Source organism: Agrilus planipennis, unplaced genomic scaffold (assembly GCF_000699045.2).
Source record: "Agrilus planipennis isolate EAB-ADULT unplaced genomic scaffold, Apla_2.0 scaffold102, whole genome shotgun sequence".
Lineage (NCBI taxonomy): Eukaryota > Metazoa > Arthropoda > Insecta > Coleoptera > Buprestidae > Agrilus > Agrilus planipennis.
In genome coordinates, this window is record NW_020439034.1 from 420583 (window position 1) to 444909 (window position 24327).

A 24327-nucleotide genomic window follows, 5' to 3' on the forward strand; every position below is an offset into this window, starting at 1 on the left:
TGTTAGTTTGTACGGTTTCAAATGCAAACGTGTTGCCAAATAGTCATCTGTCGGACGTGCAACTCCAGAGAAGCACGTCAGGTCAATTTAGCAGGACTGTTAACAAAAGTTTGTTTTAGTTGCTCAACGACTTCGTTAGATGTGCTTGGACGACCTCGTGATTTCTTATGTCTTACAAAGTTTCTATAAAACATTTATGCCACTCATGAATTCAAGCCCTACTAGGAGGATCTTTAGTGTATTTGATACGAAAAATTGTTGTTGCCGCCTTTGATTCTTCACACCAAAACACACAGCTAGTATGCTCTGGTCTAGTGAAAGCAGCCATCTTTAACGCAACTACCGCTACGGTACGTTATGGTACGATTAGGTACTAACGAACCACGTGCGTCAAAAGTTTACGTGTTTCCTTACAAATTGCAACTTCTGTCAGCTTTGTAGGTTCTCTGAATAAGTTTATATGACTTTTCAAGATTGTAAAGTCCTTTTTGGATCATTCTGTATAATTTAATCTTTTTATCAAATAAATTCCTATTGTTTAAAGGTAACTTGTACTTTGAAAATTTCTTTAAATATTTGTGAATAACTAAGGAAAAAAAGGTCTGGAGTTTTGGGCTAAATGACTTTTGTTTTATTTAAACATTCTTTTCTGTAGGGAAATTTCGGTAAAAAACTGGGGATTAAAAAAAACCATCTGACAACATTGACTTTTACTGACTTTTGTTTTCTGCTAAATTTAAAAATACGATCACCATAATTTGCATTCCAATTTTTACTTGATAATTTACTAACTTTTGTCTGCCCCAAGTATCGCTTGTTTTTTTATTTGTAGTTGTATAAAGAATTTGTCTTAATTTGACAAAATTAGGGAGGAAGTGGTTGTGTCACCATTACACCCTTATCTCTATAATAACGAGCCGCTGCTGAGACTAATTTTGTTTATCGAACCGACATAACGATTTCTGTATGCATAAAATGCATATGCAAAGGAGTCATTGCAATTTCTCTTATTATCCTTGATCTACAAACGACTTGTATGCATCGAAAGTATGATGCATCTTACAATACCTAAGTAAGTAAATAAAATAGTAATAGTGCTCCTTGTTTCAAATAAATGTCAAGGCAGTTAATGTGTATAAATTTACAAAGTTCTTGAAATTTTCTTTCCTTAGCCTCCTTATTTACGAAATAACAAATTTTTCAATGAAAATGAGTTTCCTTGGACAACAGCTTTACAATACGATAACAATCTGTTTAATATTACTTGACCATTATCAATAATAGCTTGAGCATACATTGACTGTCAGTTTTTAAAGGAATAATTTAATTCTCTTTACAAATTATTTCTATATTACGAGATGTGCTTATTAGTTTTGAAAATTTGTCAATAAAAACCAAACAAATCAAGTTTTGTACTAAATATTATCGATCCTCACAATAGTCTCCGCTTAACCTACACAACGATTCCAACGTTGCTGCCACGATTCAAATCACTCTTGGTAATCCTTTAAATTTAACCCGTCCAGCACTACGGTTATAGCTTTTTTGAGCTCCTCTATACAACATCATGAGCTCCTTTTTTTTTGCAACTCTTACCGCGTAAAATTCGGAAAAGATTGTTATAGATGTATGTCTAGGGAGTGTAAAACATGGACGGCAAAAAAGAAAAGGGCGCGGAGGAAAAGAAAGTGTTCGAAATGTGGTGTTACCGGCGAATGTTGAGGATACTGTGGACAGAGAAGGTTAGATATGAGGAGATACTAGAAAAAATTGGAGGACAGAGGTGGCGTGTTAGGTAGGATACCTTCTCAGGCATGAGGGGCAAGTTAGAGACAATATTAGAAGTAGAAACCGGAGTTGATGAGTAGAGATAGATCTAGATTAGTTAAGGATGTAGGGAAATGCGAAGATTAGCTCAGGACTGACGACCTTATGATGATGATGATCTCGAGATGATTTCAATTCGCTCTATTTTCGAAAACAATTGCCTACATTTTGGATTACGCTATAAAAAACGATTTTTCATCATATCCCTACAAAAAGTGTGTAATTTTTCCCTGATTTCGGTGACGCAAACGCAACATTCCCTTTCATGTTAGAAAACGCATTTACTTCTTTTTAGGAAAGGATTTTACCATCAACTGCGTAGGTTTCACCTTAACTTACGGCTGGGATGGCAATTCACACCCAGGAGGGAATGCCATCCTTTTTCCCTTGATGCGTACAATACTATTGCAGATATTGACCCCTAAAAATATTACCAAAATGGAGAAAATAAATCCGCTCAGTTAATATCCAAGATAATGACCTCAAATTAGCCGAGCGTCCTAAAAATAGTAAGCATTCATCCCGGAAATGATTCAGCTGCTAAAATATGTAAAGCTGCTAACGAGTATAGACCGGCTAGTTTCAGAAAAGTTCTGACCTTCATCTAAAATCTACGCTGAAATTAAGAGAGACTGATATGGATATTCGCACTTAATTTAAGCCCTACGTCAGGTAAGCCCTTCTGCCATACATTTGGCATGGTAACAATACCTTTGACAATGATTTACGTAACGTGAGACCTTCATTATGTATCTCCACCCATGGGCCTTCTAAGGAGGAATCAGTTATGTTAATGGGCCCTGTCTCAAACGAGTAAAGTCCTTATTATTTTTGAGTTTATTATTAATGTCTAGGAATTAATACCAAGAATAAAAATGAGTGAGAGACATTTCTATCTATCTTAAGAAACCACAAATTGCAATCCCTTTATTGTTAGTAACACCTCTCCCTTTTGCCTTTTTGAACCATAATAATTTTAATAATCCATTAAACGTGTTTAGAAATAGGTTCCGTATAAACAAATAGATCAAGACTCACCTGTTCACTGTAAAAATCACTCCTATTCCTACCGGCGTAGTCGAATTCCCTACTACCCTGCCTACCCCTGTCTTTAAAGCCGGTCCCATCTTTGTCCGGCCCCTTCACTTGAATCACGATTCGATGTTCACTTTCACTGTTACCCCCACTGTTGGTGCGATGCCTGCTATGACGAGGTTCCGACACAAGTAGCGTACTATCACTGTCACTATGATCACTGATCTCCATAACACAGTCGCGGATACCTATGCTGGTATCGTCGTGGTAGTCGGGACTGGAGATGTTCGAAATGGCTTCGGAGATGCTGAAATCTCCATTAGTCCTTTGATATTGTCCGGTACCACTGTCAGGATGGGGACCGTTGGTCAAAGTGTAAGGCAGACGACAGGAACCGGATCTACTCGACATTACAGACGAGGAAACGGAAGTAGGAGAAGGAGGTGAGCCAGAACGAAGAGGACTTGGCGAAGAAGGCGAGGAAATACTGTGTGAGGAATTGCTACCATTCGATAACGTGTGACAGCACGTTTTGTGGTAGTGATGGTCCATGGAAGTGGCTGTAACTGGCGCGTTGTATGTCCAAACGATTCGATCCGTTTTCGTTGAAGAACACACATTATTGGAAGAGTTACTGTTCGAACTGGCTTCGGATCTGGTGTCCAGGAGCGTGTTGAGGGAACTGGTCACGTCATCTTCGAAGTCTATGTCGACAGCGTTCACGTTCGAGTCTTTTTGCACTTGCAACTGATCTTCTGATCGGCTGGTGCGTACGAACGTGTTCGAATTGAAACCTAACATGTTGGAGGTCTTTGCCGTGGGATCGCCGTCCGCCGAAGAGTTCGAATCACGTTTGTTGGCACTGACGGGGGAGGTGTTGGCGGAATTTGAAGTTGAATTGCAATGATGCGACCTGTGACCCAGGTCCGATTCATTGGGACTGTTTGGTACCGAGTTGTGCTGCTGTTGCGGCTGCTGCTGGTGGCGTATATGATGACCGTGGGAATTACGATACCTGGAATTATTAAAAAAATCGTCAGATTCTGAGGAAAAAAAAAGGGAAGAAAATGGAAACAAAATCGTTCGAACTGTCGACGGTACTAACACAATGGTGTCTTTGGGTCGACAGGTACAAATGCCAAATGCCATGAAAGTTCTTACAACTGTAAACCCTATGAGGGGGAGGGGGGAATTAAATTTTATAAGGTATTCGTGAATTGTGGAGATTTCAAATAACATTAACACCTATTAGAAGTACCATTATCCCAGAAGATCGAAACTCTGAGAAGAAAAGTGAGAAAGAATCCTAAAACAGTAGGTCACAATGCAACGACAGAAAAAAGGGTAGTGTTGTAATTTCTCCTATTATAGCCTTTATCTAAGGATCTCTTTTCTGTTTTCCGTTATTTTGACATGCTGGATCTACAATTCCATTGGAAGTCCAAATTACAAGAAGGTATCCTAAATATTTCTGCCATCAAATGTGACCAAAAATAGAACCAATCAGTTATAAAATAGTGAAGACATAAAAAATGTGATATTTTAATAATATTTCAACCTTCTTTCCTAAATGTGTAGATAAATACCTGAATCTCAAGATGTACATTTCAAAATCACCTTAATTCCAGTATGACTTACTATGAAATATAAAATTACGAATAAGATTATTTATAAAATTATTAAGGCAGAGTTGTTTTTGTACTAATGTCATTTTCACTTTTTAAATTTTTGAGTTTTCATTTTGACATTGAAGTTTAATAGAAGCACGTGCGCTTAAGAAGTTTCTACGTAGTTTAATGTTGCAATGTTTAACGTTTTATGCCAAAATAAATTAATTAATGGAGAATATTATCTTTTCGCAATAAAATGGTTCTGCGTTAGCCAAGAGCGAAAATTTGAGGCAACTTTGACCTTTCAAATGTCACGCGCAACATTAGGCTTTACTTCTTTTGGGTCAGATACACTCAAACTATTAACGGAAACGTTACTTAGGAACTGACGTTGATTTTGGGCAATTTTTATGAACCAAAATTGTCCAAATTGAAGAGACAATTGGGCATAAGCAAGTTGGAAGTATTTGTTTAATTACGAAAATTACTGACAGACATACAAATCATGTACTTACATACGAGAGCAGAATTTCAACACTTGCTCTTCACTAATAACGTTCTATGAATGTAATAGGTTTAGACAATCGAGTCAAAATAGTGTGTAAAGAAACCGAAAACGATGAACTGTAAACAGCGCGTATTTTTAGACGTCTGGCTCACTGCCCATACCCCTCAAAGTTTCTAATTTATTTATACAACTGCGTTGATTAAGCCTAAATTTATGTCGTAAATTTTCACCTTAATGAAAACTTTTCAATATCATTATTACCTTCCCTAAACAGTCTATGATATTTTACAGGTGAACACCTCAAACTAATGACGTAAAAAATAAAAGCCTTCAATTTATTACCAACCACAACTGTTTTCTTTAAGATTAGAAGGACAGTGATGTTTAATGTTCATGAACCTGTATCTTATTCTTTGGGTCTTTGACTTTAAGAGCCCTGCAAAACCCACCAATACACCTCTTCCAGATCTTCTAGATCATGTTCTTCAAGACGTTCCAATAACCATATGGATATTTTTTTCTTTTAGGTTGCTGTTTGTTTCAGTTCTGGGTTTGGGATAATGCCCCTATGCCACAAGGAAAAAAATTACAGAGAAAACTTAGAACTGATAAAACAATTACATTGAATATGGGCATGTAAAATCAACCGTTGTCAAGATGATAGACTACGATTATCGATTTGTTTACTATTACACACAAGCTTAAAAGATTACCGTTCTTATTACAGCAAAGTTTTGGGCGTCTAAAGTTTGAAAGTTCGACCCTATTAAAAAAAAGTGTAATGTTTGGTGGAATCACTTTGTAAATACTTTTAGATAAAGGTCATCGTATGCTAATTATATTACAAGAGTAGTAAGATGTAAGGATCTGGATATTATGGCTAAGGAGCGACATGAAATTTCTGGAATAGGGCCAACGCCGTTCACAGTTTGGCGCATTGAAGTGTGGCAAGGGATGGAGCGCCAAATTCAAAATTTAATTCAAACCGCATATAATCAATTAATTCAATTTCAGTGACGTTTGCTGAACCGGAATCCTTTAATTTTGAAAGAGGCATTGTAGAAACGTTACATCTACATCTAACACAAATCAAATTCGATTTAAACAAAGGTTGTATTACTGGCCAGTATTTTAATCACTCTTCGTCAGCATTTAAATATTATATAAGTTTGTTATTATCTACATTAGGTCGTCAGTCTTATGATTGGTTGGACACGCAACTTCACTGTTTCCTATCCTGCTAATCTTCGCATTTCTCTAAAACAAGAACATCCCACATCCTTAACTACCTATTTATGAACAGTCTACCTCTAGTCCTCTTAACTACTGTTTGGTATGGAAATAAAAGTAAAACAAAAATATTTAGCATGCAAGGGAAGAAAAGGTAGGGAAAGAGTGAATATTACGATAGGAGATGATTTTCTATATCTAGGAAATCAGATACTTCAAGATGGTAGGAACAGTATACTGATACAAAACAAAGGATAGTGTAGAATCAAATTGCCTTCAGAAATTAGAAGAAGATTGTTAAAGGTGTATGTCTGAAGTAAGGGTTCGAAACGTAGAAGGTGGGCACTGTGGAAAAGAAAAGGTTAGAAGCGTTCGAAATGTGGTGTTACAGGCGAATGATGAGGATATCGTTGATACAAAAGGTTAGAAATGAGGAAGAATTAGAAAGAGTAAAAGAACAGAGGGTGTTATGGAAGTCAATAAGAAGTAGGAAAGATAGGTTGGTGGGACACCTCCTTAGGCATGAAGGGCGAGTTAGAGACCTACTAGAAGCAGAAACATAAGTCGAGAGTGGTGAAGGTAGACCTAGATTAGATGTTGAAGATGTGGAATGTTCTGGTTTTAGAAAAATGCGAAGATTAACTCAGGATAGGAAAGAGTCAGTATCCTATGCAGGCCAGCACATAAATGCAAGTGATTTAAACAAGTAATTAACAAACTAACTAATCTAACCAGTAAACACTTAATGTCCTGACTTATTAATTTATTACAGACCGCTTGGTATTTTTATATTGATCGTCTAAGATTGTTATATTGACCATTTAAATTTTTTATTTTTTTTACACCTACCGACTATTTTAACATTACAAAAATTATTACGGTTTATTTATACACTGAGCGAAAATAGATTTAAAGATTGACCATTTCATTTGAGTTGACATTAAACAATATCGATAAAATAAATACGAAATCAAAGTCTTCTACTTGTAATCGTTTGTTTTGCATGAAAGTGAACAGAATTCTGAAATATTGCGTGTAGGTAGTTTTGAAGATTTGTAATTATTCATGTCTGTGCGATTTTAAATGTTATAAGCACGAGTGCCAATTTTATTTTTGTAAATTAAAGTAAAAACAAAAAAAGAAAACGTAGTAATAGTAACTTACATATTTAAATACTTGAACTCGTTTGACTTCACTTACTAAGTTATTGCACAATTCGAAAACAAAATCAAAAATAGCGTTCGCTCATGAATGTCACAAGGCACAGTAATGCTGTAAACAGTAACATTTATGCAAGTATAACTATTTTTCTGATTTTATGTAATGTGTATACATTATTTATGCAGTTAGATAAACAATTGTTATCTATAAATTACGGTTGAAAGGCTAATTTGATTCAAACTCTAGTACAAAACACAAAAATAAAATCAGTTTTATAATTAATAAGAGCGGATTAAGTTCTTGGTTAGTAATTTATCCAAACAACCTGACGTGGATGCGATTTCTATCTTATTTGCAGGAAATGATAGGGCACTATAAAACAAGAAAATTAAGTAAACATCTAGTGGTCCAAAGTCCACTTTTTTCGAGACAAACGTATTTGAAAGTACAGTGAAGGGCCAGTCCGGCTCTGGTAGGATCCCAACGGTAATACGTCATTGCAACTCCGCATTTCGCCGGTTGTAGCATCCGTGCTGTAGTAGGTATTTCTTTGTATATTGTATTTTTAATATCATGTCGAGGCGTACTTGTACTTAAAATAGCACTGCAAACTATCAACGATTAACAAAGTATCTAGTTATTAATTAATTATTATCGCAGTAGGTGTCTAAAGATTATTATAAGTAATAAATGTACTTGTATTGCACCAAAGATTTCACATTATAACTTTTTGAAGCCAGAACCTATCAAAATTCTAAAATCTACAAGTGAAAATGCCGAAACTTTTCCATTCATATCGTTTTAGTTCCGAAACAAATAGTGTTAGTCTGAAATAAGTAGCAAGCTTGCAAGAGGTTATATGGCATTACAAAATAAGAAAATTAAGTATTTAGTAATTTGGTGATCCGAAACTCTACCGTTTTCGAGAAATACGTATTTGAAAGTACAGTCCGGCCCTGGCAGAGAAATACAACATTGCAATGCCGTATTCCATCAGCTGCAGCATCCGTGTTGTATGAGCAGTTCTTTTGTATTTTGTGTTGTTAATACTATGACGAGATGTACTTCAAATAGTACTGTATACTATCAGCGATGAATAAAGTAGTTATTTAAGTACTTATTATCGCAAAGATTATTAATTGCAGTAGCGTAGTAATAAGCTGTTGAAATTTATTTATTAGTTCCACAACCGTCACTGTTTACATTTTTCATTGATATAGTTGCTTAATTGTTATCGAAATTTCTTGGTACGTTGTCAATTCACTCTCAGGGCCGGCTTCGGATTGCAACTTCGTCTGGTTTATTTACAAATTTTTTGTCCTTTAGTCACGCTGCTTTACTCACCATGCGATTCATTATTGCATCTAGTTGACACCTTGTTACTTATTTCAGAAACACTACACAGTACTGAGTGAGATCAAATAAGATCGCGATCCAAGTCTGGTAATTTCGATTAACTATCGACTAAGAACATAATCCATTACAAAATGGATTATTTTGTGATAGGAAAGCTTCCCTCATTACACCCAAACGCTATATATTTCATGAGGTCGTTTTAGGAAGGCGAAGTCCAGAGTAAATTACAATCAGATTAAGAAGTGACCTTTTTATTATTTCCTTATTTTTCGTACTTTTCGTTTATACGTATAGAATAAATTAACATAAAACATTTTCAATTTTACTAAAATTACGGATAATTACCTTACACCTTCCATCTTTCTGTGTTGTTTCGTTATAAAACTGCTTTGTGGGATTCGCGAAATATTCAGGATGTGCTCTCCGGTCATCATGTAGGCTTCGAACTTGGGGGCCACCTTTGGCTTGACGAAGTCATTGTTGCTGGCAAGAGGTTCCCACTGGAGTCGTTCCTCCTCTTCGAAGTGATCCGATAGGAGCTCCTCTTCTTCGGAGCATGTGCCATTGGTGCGTGCGAAGGGTTGGTGCACGGCCGGTTCAGGTCGAGGCCGTGAATAACCCCTGCGATTCCGTACCGCCGGCATGTCGTTCCCTTCTAAACCCGCATTTATTAGGTGCTTCCGGAACGTTGCCTTTATCTTCGGATCTGAATTGAATGAAATCAAAAAGTTCTTATTTGTTTTTTTTTTCTTTTAGGTACTTAAGTTAACTAAGCATAAGTACATTTAAAATACTTTAAGAAACTTTTAATAGTGGTTAATATTTAAAATCTATGTAAAGATTCATTTAATTGTCATCTACTACAAATTACTTCAAATTAATAAGAAAAATTGTTATTGCTGCCACCTCTCGTAGCTCAGTGGTTAAAGAGTTGGTGCGTAAAGCCAAAGACCCCGGGTTCAATTCCCGCCGAGGGTGTGAGAGCAGCAACAATTTTTCGTCATTAATTTGAAGTGAATTGTAGTGGATTAACAATTAAATGGCTTTTCACATTTATATTAATAAATACATTTGCTCATAAAAATTTAGCTAGAACACAGTTGAGCCTGTTCAAATTTGGATGGTGGTGTCGTTGTCAGTAATAATACATAGAACTTTACATACGCCATTTAGATAGAGAGACCTTTGCTCAAATAATAGTGTAAACGTCAAGATTTTAAAGCTAGAATGTACTAGTCAAGGTGCATTTAAACATAGGTAGGTGCCCACTTTTTTACAATTGTTTAGTTCCAACTTGAATTAGTTGAAATAGACGAATTTAATGATTTTAATCCCAATTAAACAATAACAAGTTTGGATATTGAAAGTAGCCTACTTAGTTAGTTTTTTCATGTGGGATTTTAAAGGTCAGCTAGTTCCAAAAAAATCGTACCATCAGCTGTCCCATTTGCACCCATTATGTTTATAACGTAAATATACATTAATTCTGTGCACGCTGCTGAATGTAAGTTTACATTACATTAAATCGTAAAAGTAGACACTGTACTATATGATTTCGACACACGAACGCAGATATTGGATTGTGTACCTTTATGTTACCGGAAATGTATGAAATCTAGGAATTGTATTCAATTCCTAGGAAATGTATATAATTCCGAGGCTATTTAGGAAACAGCAACAAATTTTTCCTCATTAATTTGAGGAAGTGTGTAGTGGGCAAAAAAGAATTCAAGAAATGAATTTTCAGAATAATATTTCATATTAAACTAACTCACTTCTAAAAGATGTCTAAAAAATTGTATGTATGTTTAAACATAGTATATATTAGTTCGACGGATTTGTGACCTAATAAGTACGGTTTGTCGTTGTTGCTGTTGTCATCTCTCGTAGCTTAGTGGTCAAAGCATTGGCGCGTAAAGCCAAAGAGCCCGGGTTCGATTCCCGGCGGGGGTGTGACAACAGCAACAAATTTTTCCTCATTAATTTGAGGAAGTGTGTAGTGGGCAAAAAAGAATTCAAGAAATTCATTTTCAGAATAATATTTCATATTATTTAGGAAATGTATAAAATATTGTTTCAAATATTTTTTAATACACACATATCTTGGGAAATGTATACATTTCCTAGGAATTGTATGAAATTCCAATTTTGTACTGGGAAATGTACAAAACTAATGCTTTCTGCAAATAGAATACTCTAATATATCAGGGCAGGGACATTAAATAATTCAATTCTTCTTCTGTCTTCATTTCGTCCGTCTCATCTTTCTCACCCGAACCACCACCCACCCATTCCCACGGTCCCTGAAAAGAGGGTCTTCCGCCCTACTTTCTGGCGTAGCCCAGAGGGACTGCCCGCTCACAAGCATTACTGGCAGATGGGAAAGTTTTTTTAAAAGACATGAACCATTAACAGAAATGGTTTTATTGGGTATTGGGCACAGGTAATGATACCCGACAAGATCACTATTCCTATTAGAAGAGATCACATCTTCCTATTAGAAGACATCCTTATGCAGATGTCTCTACGATTTTGGAACTAGTTCAAGACAACCTTCCCTCGACCTTGCAACTGATGGGAGAAAATAAAAAGGTCCTCCAGTGTTTCTGTTGCATTTTGGGAAATCTGCTTAAACATTCTACCCAATTAGCAAATGGATTATCATTTTGTGTTTGTCTTAATAGGTACCTGTATTGGTATTTATACAATTGAGAAGATGAAAGTTCTGACACATGGATGGCGGATAGCGCGAAATAATAAGGGTTCCTAAATGTCAACGGAACCCGAAAGATACCTATGGGCATTATCATCTTGTTATTGTTCCTTCACTTTATTTAGTTTTTAGTATTTTAGTGTTAATTGAAGATACTTACATAACTTATTTTTTTGAAAAAATAAAAACAAATAATATAGCTTGTTGAAGTTTTCATTATGATTGTAATTAATTATTAATTTATTTTCCAAATTTTTTTTGGTTTCTAAACATACTAAAAGGTCAATTTAGAATTTTTCTTTGCTATTGTTCTTGGTAGATTACTGAGTAGTCGTTTTCGGGAAAACCAAAATTTCCACGGTAAACCCCAATTTTCCACAGGAACGCACCCACTGCTTTCTACTAAACTTAATGGATCCATAAAATTTAAGAGGCAATAAATACAAAGCTCTCGTTATGTATTTTGAAACTTATTTACTGGGGATTATACGTAACACGCATCTGTTAGGTCGTTAACGAATTTTACTTCTCTAAACAAAAGATAAACATTAAGAAAAGATTGTGGGATTACACGGTATGGAAATTTATCAGTTTACTGTAATTATTATTTTTATATATATAATCATGTAATCTACAAGGGGTTGCAGAAAAATGAAAAAAAAAAAAAGACATACCTATACTAACAAATGAAGAAATAAATTTTCTTTTCTTCTTTATCAAATATCGGGTTGTTCGGAAAGTTATTTCGTTTTTTTTTTTGTGGAAATGAAAGACAGTTTTCGTATAATAAACAAATACTTTATTAAATTATATATTGACCGTTCTGGTCCAACACCTTTTGCCATCTTTCTTCTTTCTTTCAATGAGAACAATTAGCTTAACTTCCCATGTGTCTTAACTAGAATTGTACAGAGGAGGATGGAAAAAAGAGCAGAAAAACTATTAGGGGAAGATCAATTAGGGTTTAGAAGAAATAGAGGAACGCAAGAGGACATTCTGGCTTTACGGGTAACAATAGAGAAAACGGTAGAAAAAAGAAAGAGTGCGTACGTAGGATTTGTAGATTTAGAAAAAGCTTTTGACAGTGTTAAAAGGGACAAGATGTTAAATATACTTAAAGATGTAGGGATGCGTTACAAAGATAGAAGAGTGATACTTAGTTTGTATAAATAGCAACAGGCAGTTATAGAGCTGGGGCTGCAACGTAGAGAAGTAAATATTAGGAAGGGAGTCAGACAGGGATGCACACTGTCACCGCTACCTTTTAATCTATACATCGAAGACGCCATCAACATTATTAAAGACAGCACAACTGTAGATAGGGTAGATAGGGATAGATATACAGGGAAAAAGATTAGTATGCTTAGCATCTAGCAAAGAGGAGTTAGAGATAGCTTTAAATAAAATGGAAGCGCTATTGACAAAACAGTATTATATGAAAATAAATAAAAATTAAACAAAAATACTGGTAAGCAAAAGGAGAAAAAGTAGGGGAAGAGCGAATATAAATATAGGAGACGAAAAATTAGAAGAAGCAACTGATCTAGGAAGTCAAATAAGTCACGGAAAGAGTAGCAGAGGATAGCGCAGGGTCGAGTCGCCTTCAGTAAAATGAAGTCACTTCTGTGCTCGCGAATGGTTAATTTCATGGGCCATCTAAATACTCAATTGGGATAGTCTTTTGTTACTTACGACATCTTTGCAAAACGACGTTATGTAATTCGTTCCTAAAGTATGTTAGCCGTATGTCTGATGACACTGAAATTTACTTCTAAAACTGTAATCAATAAATATGAGGAATTGTCGCACACTTCACAGTTGCTCCTAATATTTAAGTTATGTGTATAAAATAAGTGTAGGTAAATGTAAGGAAACAAGGAAACAAATGCATTATAAGGTTGCTTGTAAGACGTATACATGTATGCAGGTACGTATGCTTATTTTGTCCTTTGTTTTTGTTTTGTTTTGTTTATTTTAGACTTTAAGTCTCTACGTGAAGCTCTTTTCAAAGACATAACATCTGGGAGTTGTGCGTTTGCATGCTACGTTGCACTCTTTGTTTTGGATTAGCGTCTGCATATGATATATAAAAGAGAGCGCATCCCCAGTAGGCTTTGTATAAAACAAAAAATTACATTTGCTTGCAGGTATAAAAAATACATTACGAATATGAATACGCATGGATGATTGTATATCTCCTTTTACTTATTAGAAAAGTGAATTTCTTGATATAGCAGCGATTTCTGATAGGTAAATGTAATAGTTACACCGTATATTTAGACATCATCATATAAAGTCGTCAATACTAAGACTGGTTGGACACGCACCTCCACTATTTCCTATTCTGAGCTAATCTTCGCATTTCCCTAAACCTAGAACATCCCACATCCTTAATTATTTGCGAACAGTAATCTAATCTAGGTCTACCCCTACCTCTCCTAACTCCCGTTTCTGCCTCTAATATATCTCTGCTAGACCTTCATGCCTGAGAAGGAGTCCTACCAACTTACCTCGCCCATTTCTTATTGACATCCATAGAGTCCTTTGTTGTCCTATTCTTTCTAATACCTCTTCATTTCTAACCTTCTCTATCCACGGTATCCTCATGTTTCACCTGTAACACCACATTTAGAATGCTTCTAACCTTTTCTTTTCCGCCGCGCTGACCGTCCATTTTTCGCATCCATATCCATTCATTATCAATCTTTTTCGAATTTCCAAATTAACCGTTCGCGAGCATAGAAGTGACTTCTTTTTATTGAAGACGACTCGACCTGCCCTATCCTCTGCTTTATGTCCTTACTACTCCTTCCGTCCTGACTTATCTGACTTCTTAGATACCTAAAATCAGCCACTTCTTCTAACCTTTCGTCTCCTATCTTTACATTCGCACTTTCCCTACTTTTTCTTCCCTTACATACCAGTATTTTTGTTTTGCTTTTATTTATTTTCATACAATTTTGTTTTGTCAATACCTCTTCCATTTTATTTAGACACTATACCTAAACATACTTTAGCAATTTGCTCTAAGGAAGGTATCACTCGGGAAGTCCCCGGAAAAAAGCGTAAATATAAGTAAGTTGCAGTTACATGTACCGTAAGTACACGTTTCAAATGAAAGGTCCCGGTATTCTATTTTCATTGGAAAAGGGTGAGGGATAATCCACTCTTCGAGTTCTTGTAGAGGAGTATTTCGCGATTTATAATGTAAATTATGATTTCAAATAAAAGACATATAGTTCTAAGGTAAATGAAATGTCAAAGAGGGATAAGTCTTAATGTATAGAAAACTCAAAAACACGGGAAAAAATCATCGTATCATTAATTACATGACCAAAAGCACAGCGACGTTTTGAGGAAGATCGTCGAGTAGTAATGAGACTTCGGGAACTGCTACTGTTCTCTGATTATTGATTAGATAACTCTCAACTTTGACATTAAACAATTTATAATCGTATAGGGCGTGGATATGATACAGGGTTCCGCAGTTCCAATGAGATCGAAAACACAATCAACGTCTGGCAGTTTGCTCTACATATAAAATATTTTCCAAATTTTTAGTTAGCCCTGTTTGGAAAGACAGGGGGTTATTTCTAAATTTTTATTGTTAACGTTTTAGTAGTTCTTAGGCTTTCACGGCCGGCGTCTTTCGATGCTGTGTTTGCTTCCGGGCTTTTTGGCCGTGGTCATCAATTTTCAGTTACGACTCAGCACCTGCCCAGTCACCACTGAAGATGCCGTCAGCAAAGAACGGCGAAACGTCTGGAAAAGCAAGATCCCACGGATCACGGCCAAAAAGCCCGGAAGCAAACACAGCATGTTAACGTTTTCATTACAATTTTCATTGGAAGTGTATAAGTTATAATCAGCATTTTTATTTGGAAAATTTATCTAAAGCATTTTTAGTAGAATTTATGAGGGATGGGAAGGTGTGTACACCTTTTACTCTATAGAAGGATGTCTTAAAAAATATTTTTCCAAATATCTGATCATTTCTTTTAAAAAGTAAACTATTATAACCTTAAATATTCCAATAAACTCAAGAAGTAGGTACTTATGCTTATTATTTCTTTAAGCTTTCTTTTAATTATTAATTTGTAAATGCTGAACTATGTCTAAAATAAAAATTTTTAAAAGCAGAAGTAAAAACCCAGTTTTTGTAACATTTTACAACTATTAACAATCATAATATGTTGCTTTTAAATTTGAATTTCGCGGTTCAATTTCCTACTTTCGTGTGTAATGAAGCAATTCTTATTTTAGGATTATCTAGGAAATTAAACCCTTTTAGGGATTTAGAACTTGCGAGTTTATGCAATTATATTAAAATATAATGTCAATAAAAAGAATTTGGAATACTTTTCTATGATTTCTATTCAGACTATTGTCGTTATGCGAATCTGTGCTCTGTGGTTTCCAATATAAATTGCAGACAACTGCACATCACGTTATTGTAGTGAATGTGACTGCGGAATATGCGTGTAAAAATTGTGCTCGTTTGGTAAGGACAATTTGGACTTTGAATATTAAATGAATTAAATTTGAGTATTACTGGCACAGTAACAATATTTTCAAATGATATTATATGGTATATATAAAGCAATTATGCAAAGTATCATTTATAGTAACAGGTTAGATACCATTAAACAAATATCAGTAGTTTTACAGTCAAAATTTTGCCTTTTTAACAAAATTTGTAACAAAATTTAATAAATATACAAAGTTATTAAAAAGAAATACAAAATTTAATCTGGTCTAACCTAGTAATACCTACCTATGGATCTAAGCATTTTTCTATTCAGTTCTTTTAATTATGGACTATTAACTGATGTAAACGAATGTAATTTCTTATTTCAAAGAATCCATTTATTTATTGGACGAAAAGAACTATAAATATTTTTCTTTAGTAGGAAGGTAGGCCTTATTCCTTAATAATTAAGTTCAATTTTCTGTCTTCATGTGAGTTCGGGGGCAGGGGGTTCAAAATTACTGTAAATGTGCTAATGTAATACTTAAATAACCCATATGAGAAATCAATCAAAATAGAAATATAGAACAAAAGATGAGCACGATTTTTACGAAAACAATTGGTTTCGAATTTTCCGCCATTTGGTCTTCAATCGTTCGAGAATTTATTTGGCCAGGTTTTATTAGTTTTACGATTAGCCACAATAGCGCACATTTAAATAAATCAAGTCACATGTCGAGATGCCGGCTTTTAGTGAAGACGTGTGACGAGTGATGCTCGGTGTGTAGACATTAAGTGAAGCTATGGACATGCTGTTAATGGCGAAAATTGAATGGAAGGGTTCTCCTATTTATCGATTTGTTCTCTAGAAAAGGTAAGATTTGATTGATTTTCAATATTTTCATATATAAAATGAACAGCCTGTGTAGAATTAACCGATTCGTTATCATTAAATGCTTTAGTTTGTAACTTGCAAATATTTAAAATTTTACTACGCATTCACTTCCGTATTGTTCATTTTTACATATGATACATTAAGCTACAATTATTTAAATTGTCTTAACAATGGTAAGTTTCTCGGTAGCCTTATACAAACTACCTACAAGTATAACATCGAGAAAGAATCTACAAAATTTATAGACAAATGTAATGCAACAATAATGTGTATTTCTTACTGCATGGTTTTTAGAATTGTCTAAAAAATAATGCAATTTTACAGACATCAACAGGTTGATGCTTGCAACCGACAAGGAGCGGTGTTGCCACTATGCATTTTTATCACTGTAGCTCATTAAAAAAATATACTGCAGATAATAATACCTAAATAAATAGAATCGATTTCTATCGTAAATTTTACTAGGTATAAATCCGCAATACAACGAAAATGGTACTTGTCCTTTTAATATTTTGTAAATTGAGTTGGTGTAATACCTAATTCTAGTAAACTTCCTGTTTTTTACTTCGACGCAAATTTTATTTTAATGGCATTGTAATTTTCATTTGTTAATGCCGAAATTAAAACAATTCTTGTTGAAAACCTAAAATTTGCAGTTTCAACTTTTAATAATTGTATATAAAATAAAAAATTGAATGTGGAATCGGAACTAAATTTTAAGGAGTAGGTAGTTTTTATTTTATTAAAAACCGACAAACCGACGTTTCGTTTTAACAATTCTTAATCTTTTTCAATTGTAGACGAAACGCTAGTCAGTTTTTGATAAAATAAATATATTTCTCCCTAAATATTGCTTTTGATTGAAGCATCCGTATTGGCTGAAACTGTAAAATTAATGCAAGAAAAAAAAATTGTTAAATATTCAATTATATCTTAATAATTTTGATACTTTATTACTTAAGTACAATTTATTTTGACTACTGTCTATTATTTGAACATATTTTATTCGGTAGTCTCTTTGTGTTTCTTTACAGCTACAAATTAAAAACAACTTACCTCGTTTTATTTGAAGGGTGACCGGGTCTGAAGATAGTCGTAGGCATTTTAAAACTGCAACAAAAAAATAATAAATTAATAGAACTTTCGATGCAGATAAACTCAAAATCAGAAATGTATTTCAAAGTCCATTAAAACTTTAGTTGTTTAGAATAACTGCAAAGAGCATGTATTTATAACAATAATATTTGGCTTTTTTGACAGGTTAAAAAACAAACAGCGTTTGTTTTGTATTTGTTTAATTCAAAAAAAGAAATATAACTTATAGGTGAATTAGTGGTTTTAATAATGAAGCAGAGCAATCAGTTATTTATTTGTTATTTCTATAATATTCGCCGATGATTTTCAAACATATTGGTTTGCTGCATTAAATTAATATGTTTCATTAAATAACAGAAGAAAATCAGTGGTATTGTATTGGTAGGTATTGCGTAACTCCACGTGCATTTGATGCGCTGTTGCCAGAAGTACCTACAATGATTTAATATATGTTAAAATGTGCTGCATCGGTTTTTTATACAATTTCACATAAAATACGGAAATATTTCAATTCAACCACCATCCGTTCAGAGCCGATCTTACTTTAAATAATCATTTTCTAACGTACACACTCTTTCCTTTCTGTAGGTTTCTCTATTATTACTAGTAAATCTAAGATGGCGTTATGCGCTCCTCTATTTCTTCTAAATCTAAATTGGGTTTCCCTTAATATTTAGGCATTTTTATCCGTTTCTGTACGATCTTATTAAGATTTTTGACGCTTGGGAAGTTAAGCGAATTGTTCTAAATTTCTGGCACCTTTCCGCGTGTGCCCTTTTTGATATGGCTAATGACTAATATTCCATTTATAATCCTTAGGTNCCTAAATATTGCTTTTGATTGAAGCATCCGTATTGGCTGAAACTGTAAAATTAATGCAAGAAAAAAAAATTGTTAAATATTCAATTATATCTTAATAATTTTGATACTTTATTACTTAAGTACAATTTATTTTGACTACTGTCTATTATTTGAACATATTTTATTCGGTAGTCTCTTTGTGTTTCTTTACAGCTACAAATTAAAAACAACTTACCTCGTTTTATTTGAAGGGTGACCGGGTCTGAAGATAGTCGTAGGCATTTTAAAACTGCAACAAAAAAATAATAAATTAATAGAACTTTCGATGCAGATAAACTCAAAATCAGAAATGTATTTCAAAGTCCATTAAAACTTTAGTTGTTTAGAATAACTGCAAAGAGCATGTATTTATAACAATAATATTTGGCTTTTTTGACAGGTTAAAAAACAAACAGCGTTTGTTTTGTATTTGTTTAATTCAAAAAAAGAAATATAACTTATAGGTGAATTAGTGGTTTTAATAATGAAGCAGAGCAATCAGTTATTTATTTGTTATTTCTATAATATTCGCCGATGATTTTCAAACATATTGGTTTGCTGCATTAAATTAATATGTTTCATTAAATAACAGAAGAAAATCAGTGGTATTGTATTGGTAGGTATTGCGTAACTCCACGTGCATTTGATGCGCTGTTGCCAGAAGTACCTACAATGATTTAATATATGTTAAAATGTGCTGCATCGGTTTTTTATACAATTTCACATAAAATACGGAAATATTTCAATTCAACCACCATCCGTTCAGAGCCGATCTTACTTTAAATAATCATTTTCTAACGTACACACTCTTTCCTTTCTGTAGGTTTCTCTATTATTACTAGTAAATCTAAGATGGCGTTATGCGCTCCTCTATTTCTTCTAAATCTAAATTGGGTTTCCCTTAATATTTAGGCATTTTTATCCGTTTCTGTACGATCTTATTAAGATTTTTGACGCTTGGGAAGTTAAGCGAATTGTTCTAAATTTCTGGCACCTTTCCGCGTGTGCCCTTTTTGATATGGCTAATGACTAATATTCCATTTATAATCCTTAGGTTCTTTCCCTATCTCGTACATGGGGCTAACTAACTAAAACATACGATCTATACTACTATCTTGGTCTGCATGCTTTAAGATTTCCACTGGTACCCCATCTATACCTAGCGTTTTATTTAGGGTTGCCATCCGTCCGAGTTTCCCCGGATTTGTCCTAGTTTAGAGGGCATCCGGGGAGCGTCCGGGTGGGCCTTCATTTGTAGTCCGGGTTTAAAAATTTAAAGTCTTGGGCCTCCCGCGACATACCCACTGTGCTCGCACACACCACGATCAACCGACCAACCGAGTCGCTATATTCATCGTCCCCTCCCCCCCGTATATTTATTTTTTTAGGTTTCACATTTTTATAAGGATTTGTTTTCATAACAAAGTATATTAATAATTTGAGTTTTATTTTAAGGTTAAAAAATCTAACTGATTATTAAAACAATTTATAACAAACTGTAATAAGATTCTGTTTTGTTAGGTACATTTAAAATGATGATAAAAAATGACTAAATTTAATTTTAAGGTCTGAAAATAAATAAAAAGGTGATTTATGACATTTTCAACGCTTTTTATTGCACTGACTATGTTTAAAAAAACCTGTTGACATGTCCGGGTTCTGGACTCTGAAATCCGGGGTTTTCACGCGTCTTGTCCTGGTTTCCAAATTATAGAGATGGCAACCCTAGCCTTATTATTCTTTAAAATTTTTAATGCAATGTCAATCCTTTCTTCATCATGGGGTTCCTAATTCACCTCCACACTTTCTTTTTCAATACATCTAAATCTCCTGACCTGCGTACATAAAGTATACGTTGTAGGCGTCGAGGCGCCTATATATGTGTGTGTTTTTAATGTAATGTAAGCGAAGGCAAATAACAGAAAAGCGGAAATGAAACAGGAGAATTTTACGATCTCGGAAAATTTCAATATCGAAATATTGGCTGAACTGATCTGAAATGTTGGCAGTAAAATGAATCAGGCACAGGAACATTTACGATTTATGTTTTTTCTGAATGTTTAGGAGACAATCCTGTTTGGAAATGACAAGGGGGATATATGTATACATATTAAAGTGAACTGGTTTTGATATTCTTAATTTAATTATGGTTAGATATTCAGTTATTTTGAACTTGAAAATAATTTAACCATTACGTTTCGATCTCGAATTTCAATAAAAATATAAAAAAATCGTCTTAACATTCGGGAAAGGGGAGTCTTATTTTTTCCTATCAAGGGGGGTCATGTAGGATCTGATCTAAAATCAGCGAAATTTTGCTTACGTGAAACTTGAATGGTCTCTCATTACTGAGTGGGTCTGTGTTCTTTGATAATATAATTGTAATTATTCATAATTAATGCAGCCACATGGCAGGATGAATAAGATAATTTCTGAAAAGCTGTAAATCTGGGATGGAATAGACGTGTTAACGAAATAGTGTAGAAATTGTCTAGTAAATAAAGAAAATTGTACAAGTAATTAAAAAAAACATAAATTAAATAATGTGTTGAAGGGTTTAAACAAAACAATCATGGGACACACCTCATCATCATAAGGTCGTCAGTCCTAAGACTACTTGGACACGCACCTCCATTCCTTCATTCTTTCCTATACTGGACTAATCTTCGCATTTCTCGGAAACTAGAACATCCCACCTCCTTAATTATTTGTGAACATTAATCTAATCTAGGTCTACCTCTATTCCTCTTAATTCCTCTTGTCTAACTAGCCCTTCATGCCTGAAAAAGTGTCCAACCAACATATCTTGTCTATTTAATGTCATCTTTAACTCCTTGCTAGATGCTAATACTGCTATATCATCTGCAAATCTAAGCATACTAATCTTTTGCCCCTGTATATCTATCCCTACAATTGTTCTGTCTTTAATGATGTTGATCGCGTCTTCGATGTATAAATTAAAAAGTATTCGAGTTAGTGTGCATCCTTGTGCGACTGCCTAATATTTACTTTTCTACGTTGCTGCTCAGTATCACTCTTCTATCTCATCCCTACATTTCTTATTCCTATATATTATCTTGACCTATTTAACATTGTCAAAATCTGTTTCTAAATCTACGAATCCTATATACGCGCTCTTTCCTTTTTTTATTGTTTCCTGTAAAGTCAGAATGACCTCTCGCGTTCCTCTATTACTTCTGAACCTAAATTGGTCTTTGTCTAATAGTTCTTCCGTTCTTTTTTCCATCTTCTGTACGATTCTAGTCAAGATTTTTGAAGCATGAGAAGTTAAGCTAATTGTTCTAAATTTTTCTCGTCTATCCACGTTTCTCTTTTATTTTGGCTACTATGTTCCGTTTATAGTCCTCCAGGACTTTCTCCATATGATATATGTATACACCTGCTAGCATTTAATATTTTATTTACCATCAAATTCTAGGCCAAAATCGTAGGCGACCACTAGTGAAGCTTACCAAGTTCTTATAGCTGAATAAAAAAGAATATAAAGAATTCTAGATTACAACCACTTCAGTTAATACAAATGTAATATTCCAAAGTTCTGTTTGCAACATTTTATTGTAGGTGTTACTTCTTCAGAAGTGTTTTATTTACGACCTGTCAGACGTAACTTTGCTCACGTCGCGACGACCACGTTGGCGTCTAGAGCTAGAGCTTATACGTACTAAAATAAGGTATGTCTGACCCGATTTATAAATCAAAGACTTGAAGTTTTCTTCTAAAATTGATTAAACAATAATATTGCAGTTCTCTCTAATAAAAAGAAAATTCGAAACGGCGAAACTAAAATCTTAGGAAAAATTTCTCTTGGGTTGACAGCATTTTCTCCCTGTCATGGGTTTTTTGCTTGTAATTATAGTTAAATTAATGCATTCGTTTTGTCAAAACAGCAATTGTAAAATTAAAAATTTTAAATTATACGTTATACTATTCAAAATACAAGCAATATTTATATACATATTTGATTAGGATATATAGGGATTTGAGGGCGAAAAAGTAATGTAGCTAGATCTCATTTCTGGGAAAATTCGTTTTTTCCGTGTTTTCACGCTTAAAACAAAGAAAATTTACTTGCCCGCACAATAGGATTACCACAGATATCGTCCTGCGAAAGTAGCCAAATGGTTAGAGCATAGGTCTACCACACCGGAGTACTCGAGTTCGAATCCTGCAATGCGATCACATTTGCATACTTTTTTTGTGTGTATGAGCTCGGTCGCTCATGTACTAATATGCTAAACAGTTAAAGTATCGTAGGTGTATTCTCGAAAGAACAACAACAAATCCATTATTTAAATATTCGACAATTGTTTCCAGAAAAATGTTAGTAGTTATACTCTTGATAATAACCTAAATATTAGAAATTGATTTATGCCTTCACTGTTGTAGTCTAAAGAAACAGGATTTCCGGATTCTACCCGTCTTTTATTGATGAAATCCCCTTGATAGATGATGGTGTGAACACTTTTGAAGTCACCATGATCCTTTTTAGGGATTTCGTCAATAATAAGACATGGTTAGAATCCGAATTGTCTAGTATTATATTTCCTGTTTTAATATATGTAGGTAATATGTATGCAATTTAACTTTTCTATGTACTATTTCTAACAATAATTCTATTCATGTAAGCAAAGAATCACTTAAAAGTCACAATGTTGAAGTATTGTGCAATTTCCTAAACTTTAATCAAGTACGCTTGTGCTGCAGAAAGGGCCGCTAGCGGTTTTCAAGTTTTGTTGTTGAACTTGTCGAATACTTTGTAGCTCCTGTAGGAATTTTAAATTACATCAGTGTAGCCAAAAGGCTGTGGTTACATCATTTAAGGTAAGGTAAACATAATGTTTCTATGAAGAAGTGCCTACATAGGCTACAACAATAAAAATAACAAAAGGTAATCGGTAACATTTCGATAGACATAAAAATCAATGAGAGAAAACAATGCAAATTTGTTTCTATTACTTTATTAGTGAATGAAATCAATGAGTACAAATCAAATCAAAGAAATTACCAGAAATCAAAAATTCTACATAAAAAAGTGTAGAAACATAAAACGTGTTTTGACACCATACAGGGGTTATCCCCAGTTTTAGACTTATCGGCAATTGTAAGGAAGTCAAAATTCATTAATTTTTTTTTGCATTTATTGTACGATAAATAATGAAAAAAATAAAATGGCATCTTACGACACCTTAATACTAATTAAAATTAAAGCCTGGACATTAGTAGCCCCATGCGTAACTCTTTTTGGGGTTTCCATTAATAAAAAAATTAAAAATCAGACGCGGGTCCCCATCAGTCCGGGGTCCCAGGCAGAGTGCTTCGTTTGCGCCGCCTTACAATTAAGTGGAACAGAGATAGTAAAGGTGGTGCCCCACTTCTGCCCATTGATAAATAGTTTGTTGCGGACTTTGCCTTCCCAAACTGACTCGACCGTATTAGTACCTCTTACTCCTAGTAATAAATGTTTACACAGGTATTTAATTGTGCACGTAAAGTGTTCTATGCCTGTGTACATATCGTTATATGTACGTGTCTCGTTACTATTTTACTACTCATGTACATGTGTACGTG

At 34.2% G+C, this 24327-nt stretch overlaps 1 protein-coding gene and 1 long non-coding RNA gene across 2 annotated transcripts in view; one reads left to right on the plus strand and one right to left on the minus strand.

The window, feature by feature from the left end:
• Positions 1–24327, minus strand: part of LOC108735145 (exchange factor for Arf-6) — a 117827-nt gene that overhangs the window by 28022 nt on the left and 65478 nt on the right. The window contains exons 3-5 of the mRNA XM_025976649.1: positions 18935–18988; positions 9073–9433; positions 2866–3877 (exon numbers count right to left, since the gene is read on the minus strand). Of these exons, the coding sequence (XP_025832434.1) occupies positions 2866–3877; positions 9073–9433; positions 18935–18988 (1427 nt within the window). The remainder of the gene's footprint in view (positions 1–2865; positions 3878–9072; positions 9434–18934; positions 18989–24327) is intronic.
• The window catches only part of LOC108735155, a 480326-nt gene continuing 471592 nt past the window's right edge, over positions 15594–24327 (plus strand). Inside the window, exon 1 of the long non-coding RNA XR_003231530.1 lies at positions 15594–16782. This is a non-coding gene — a long non-coding RNA (uncharacterized LOC108735155). The remainder of the gene's footprint in view (positions 16783–24327) is intronic.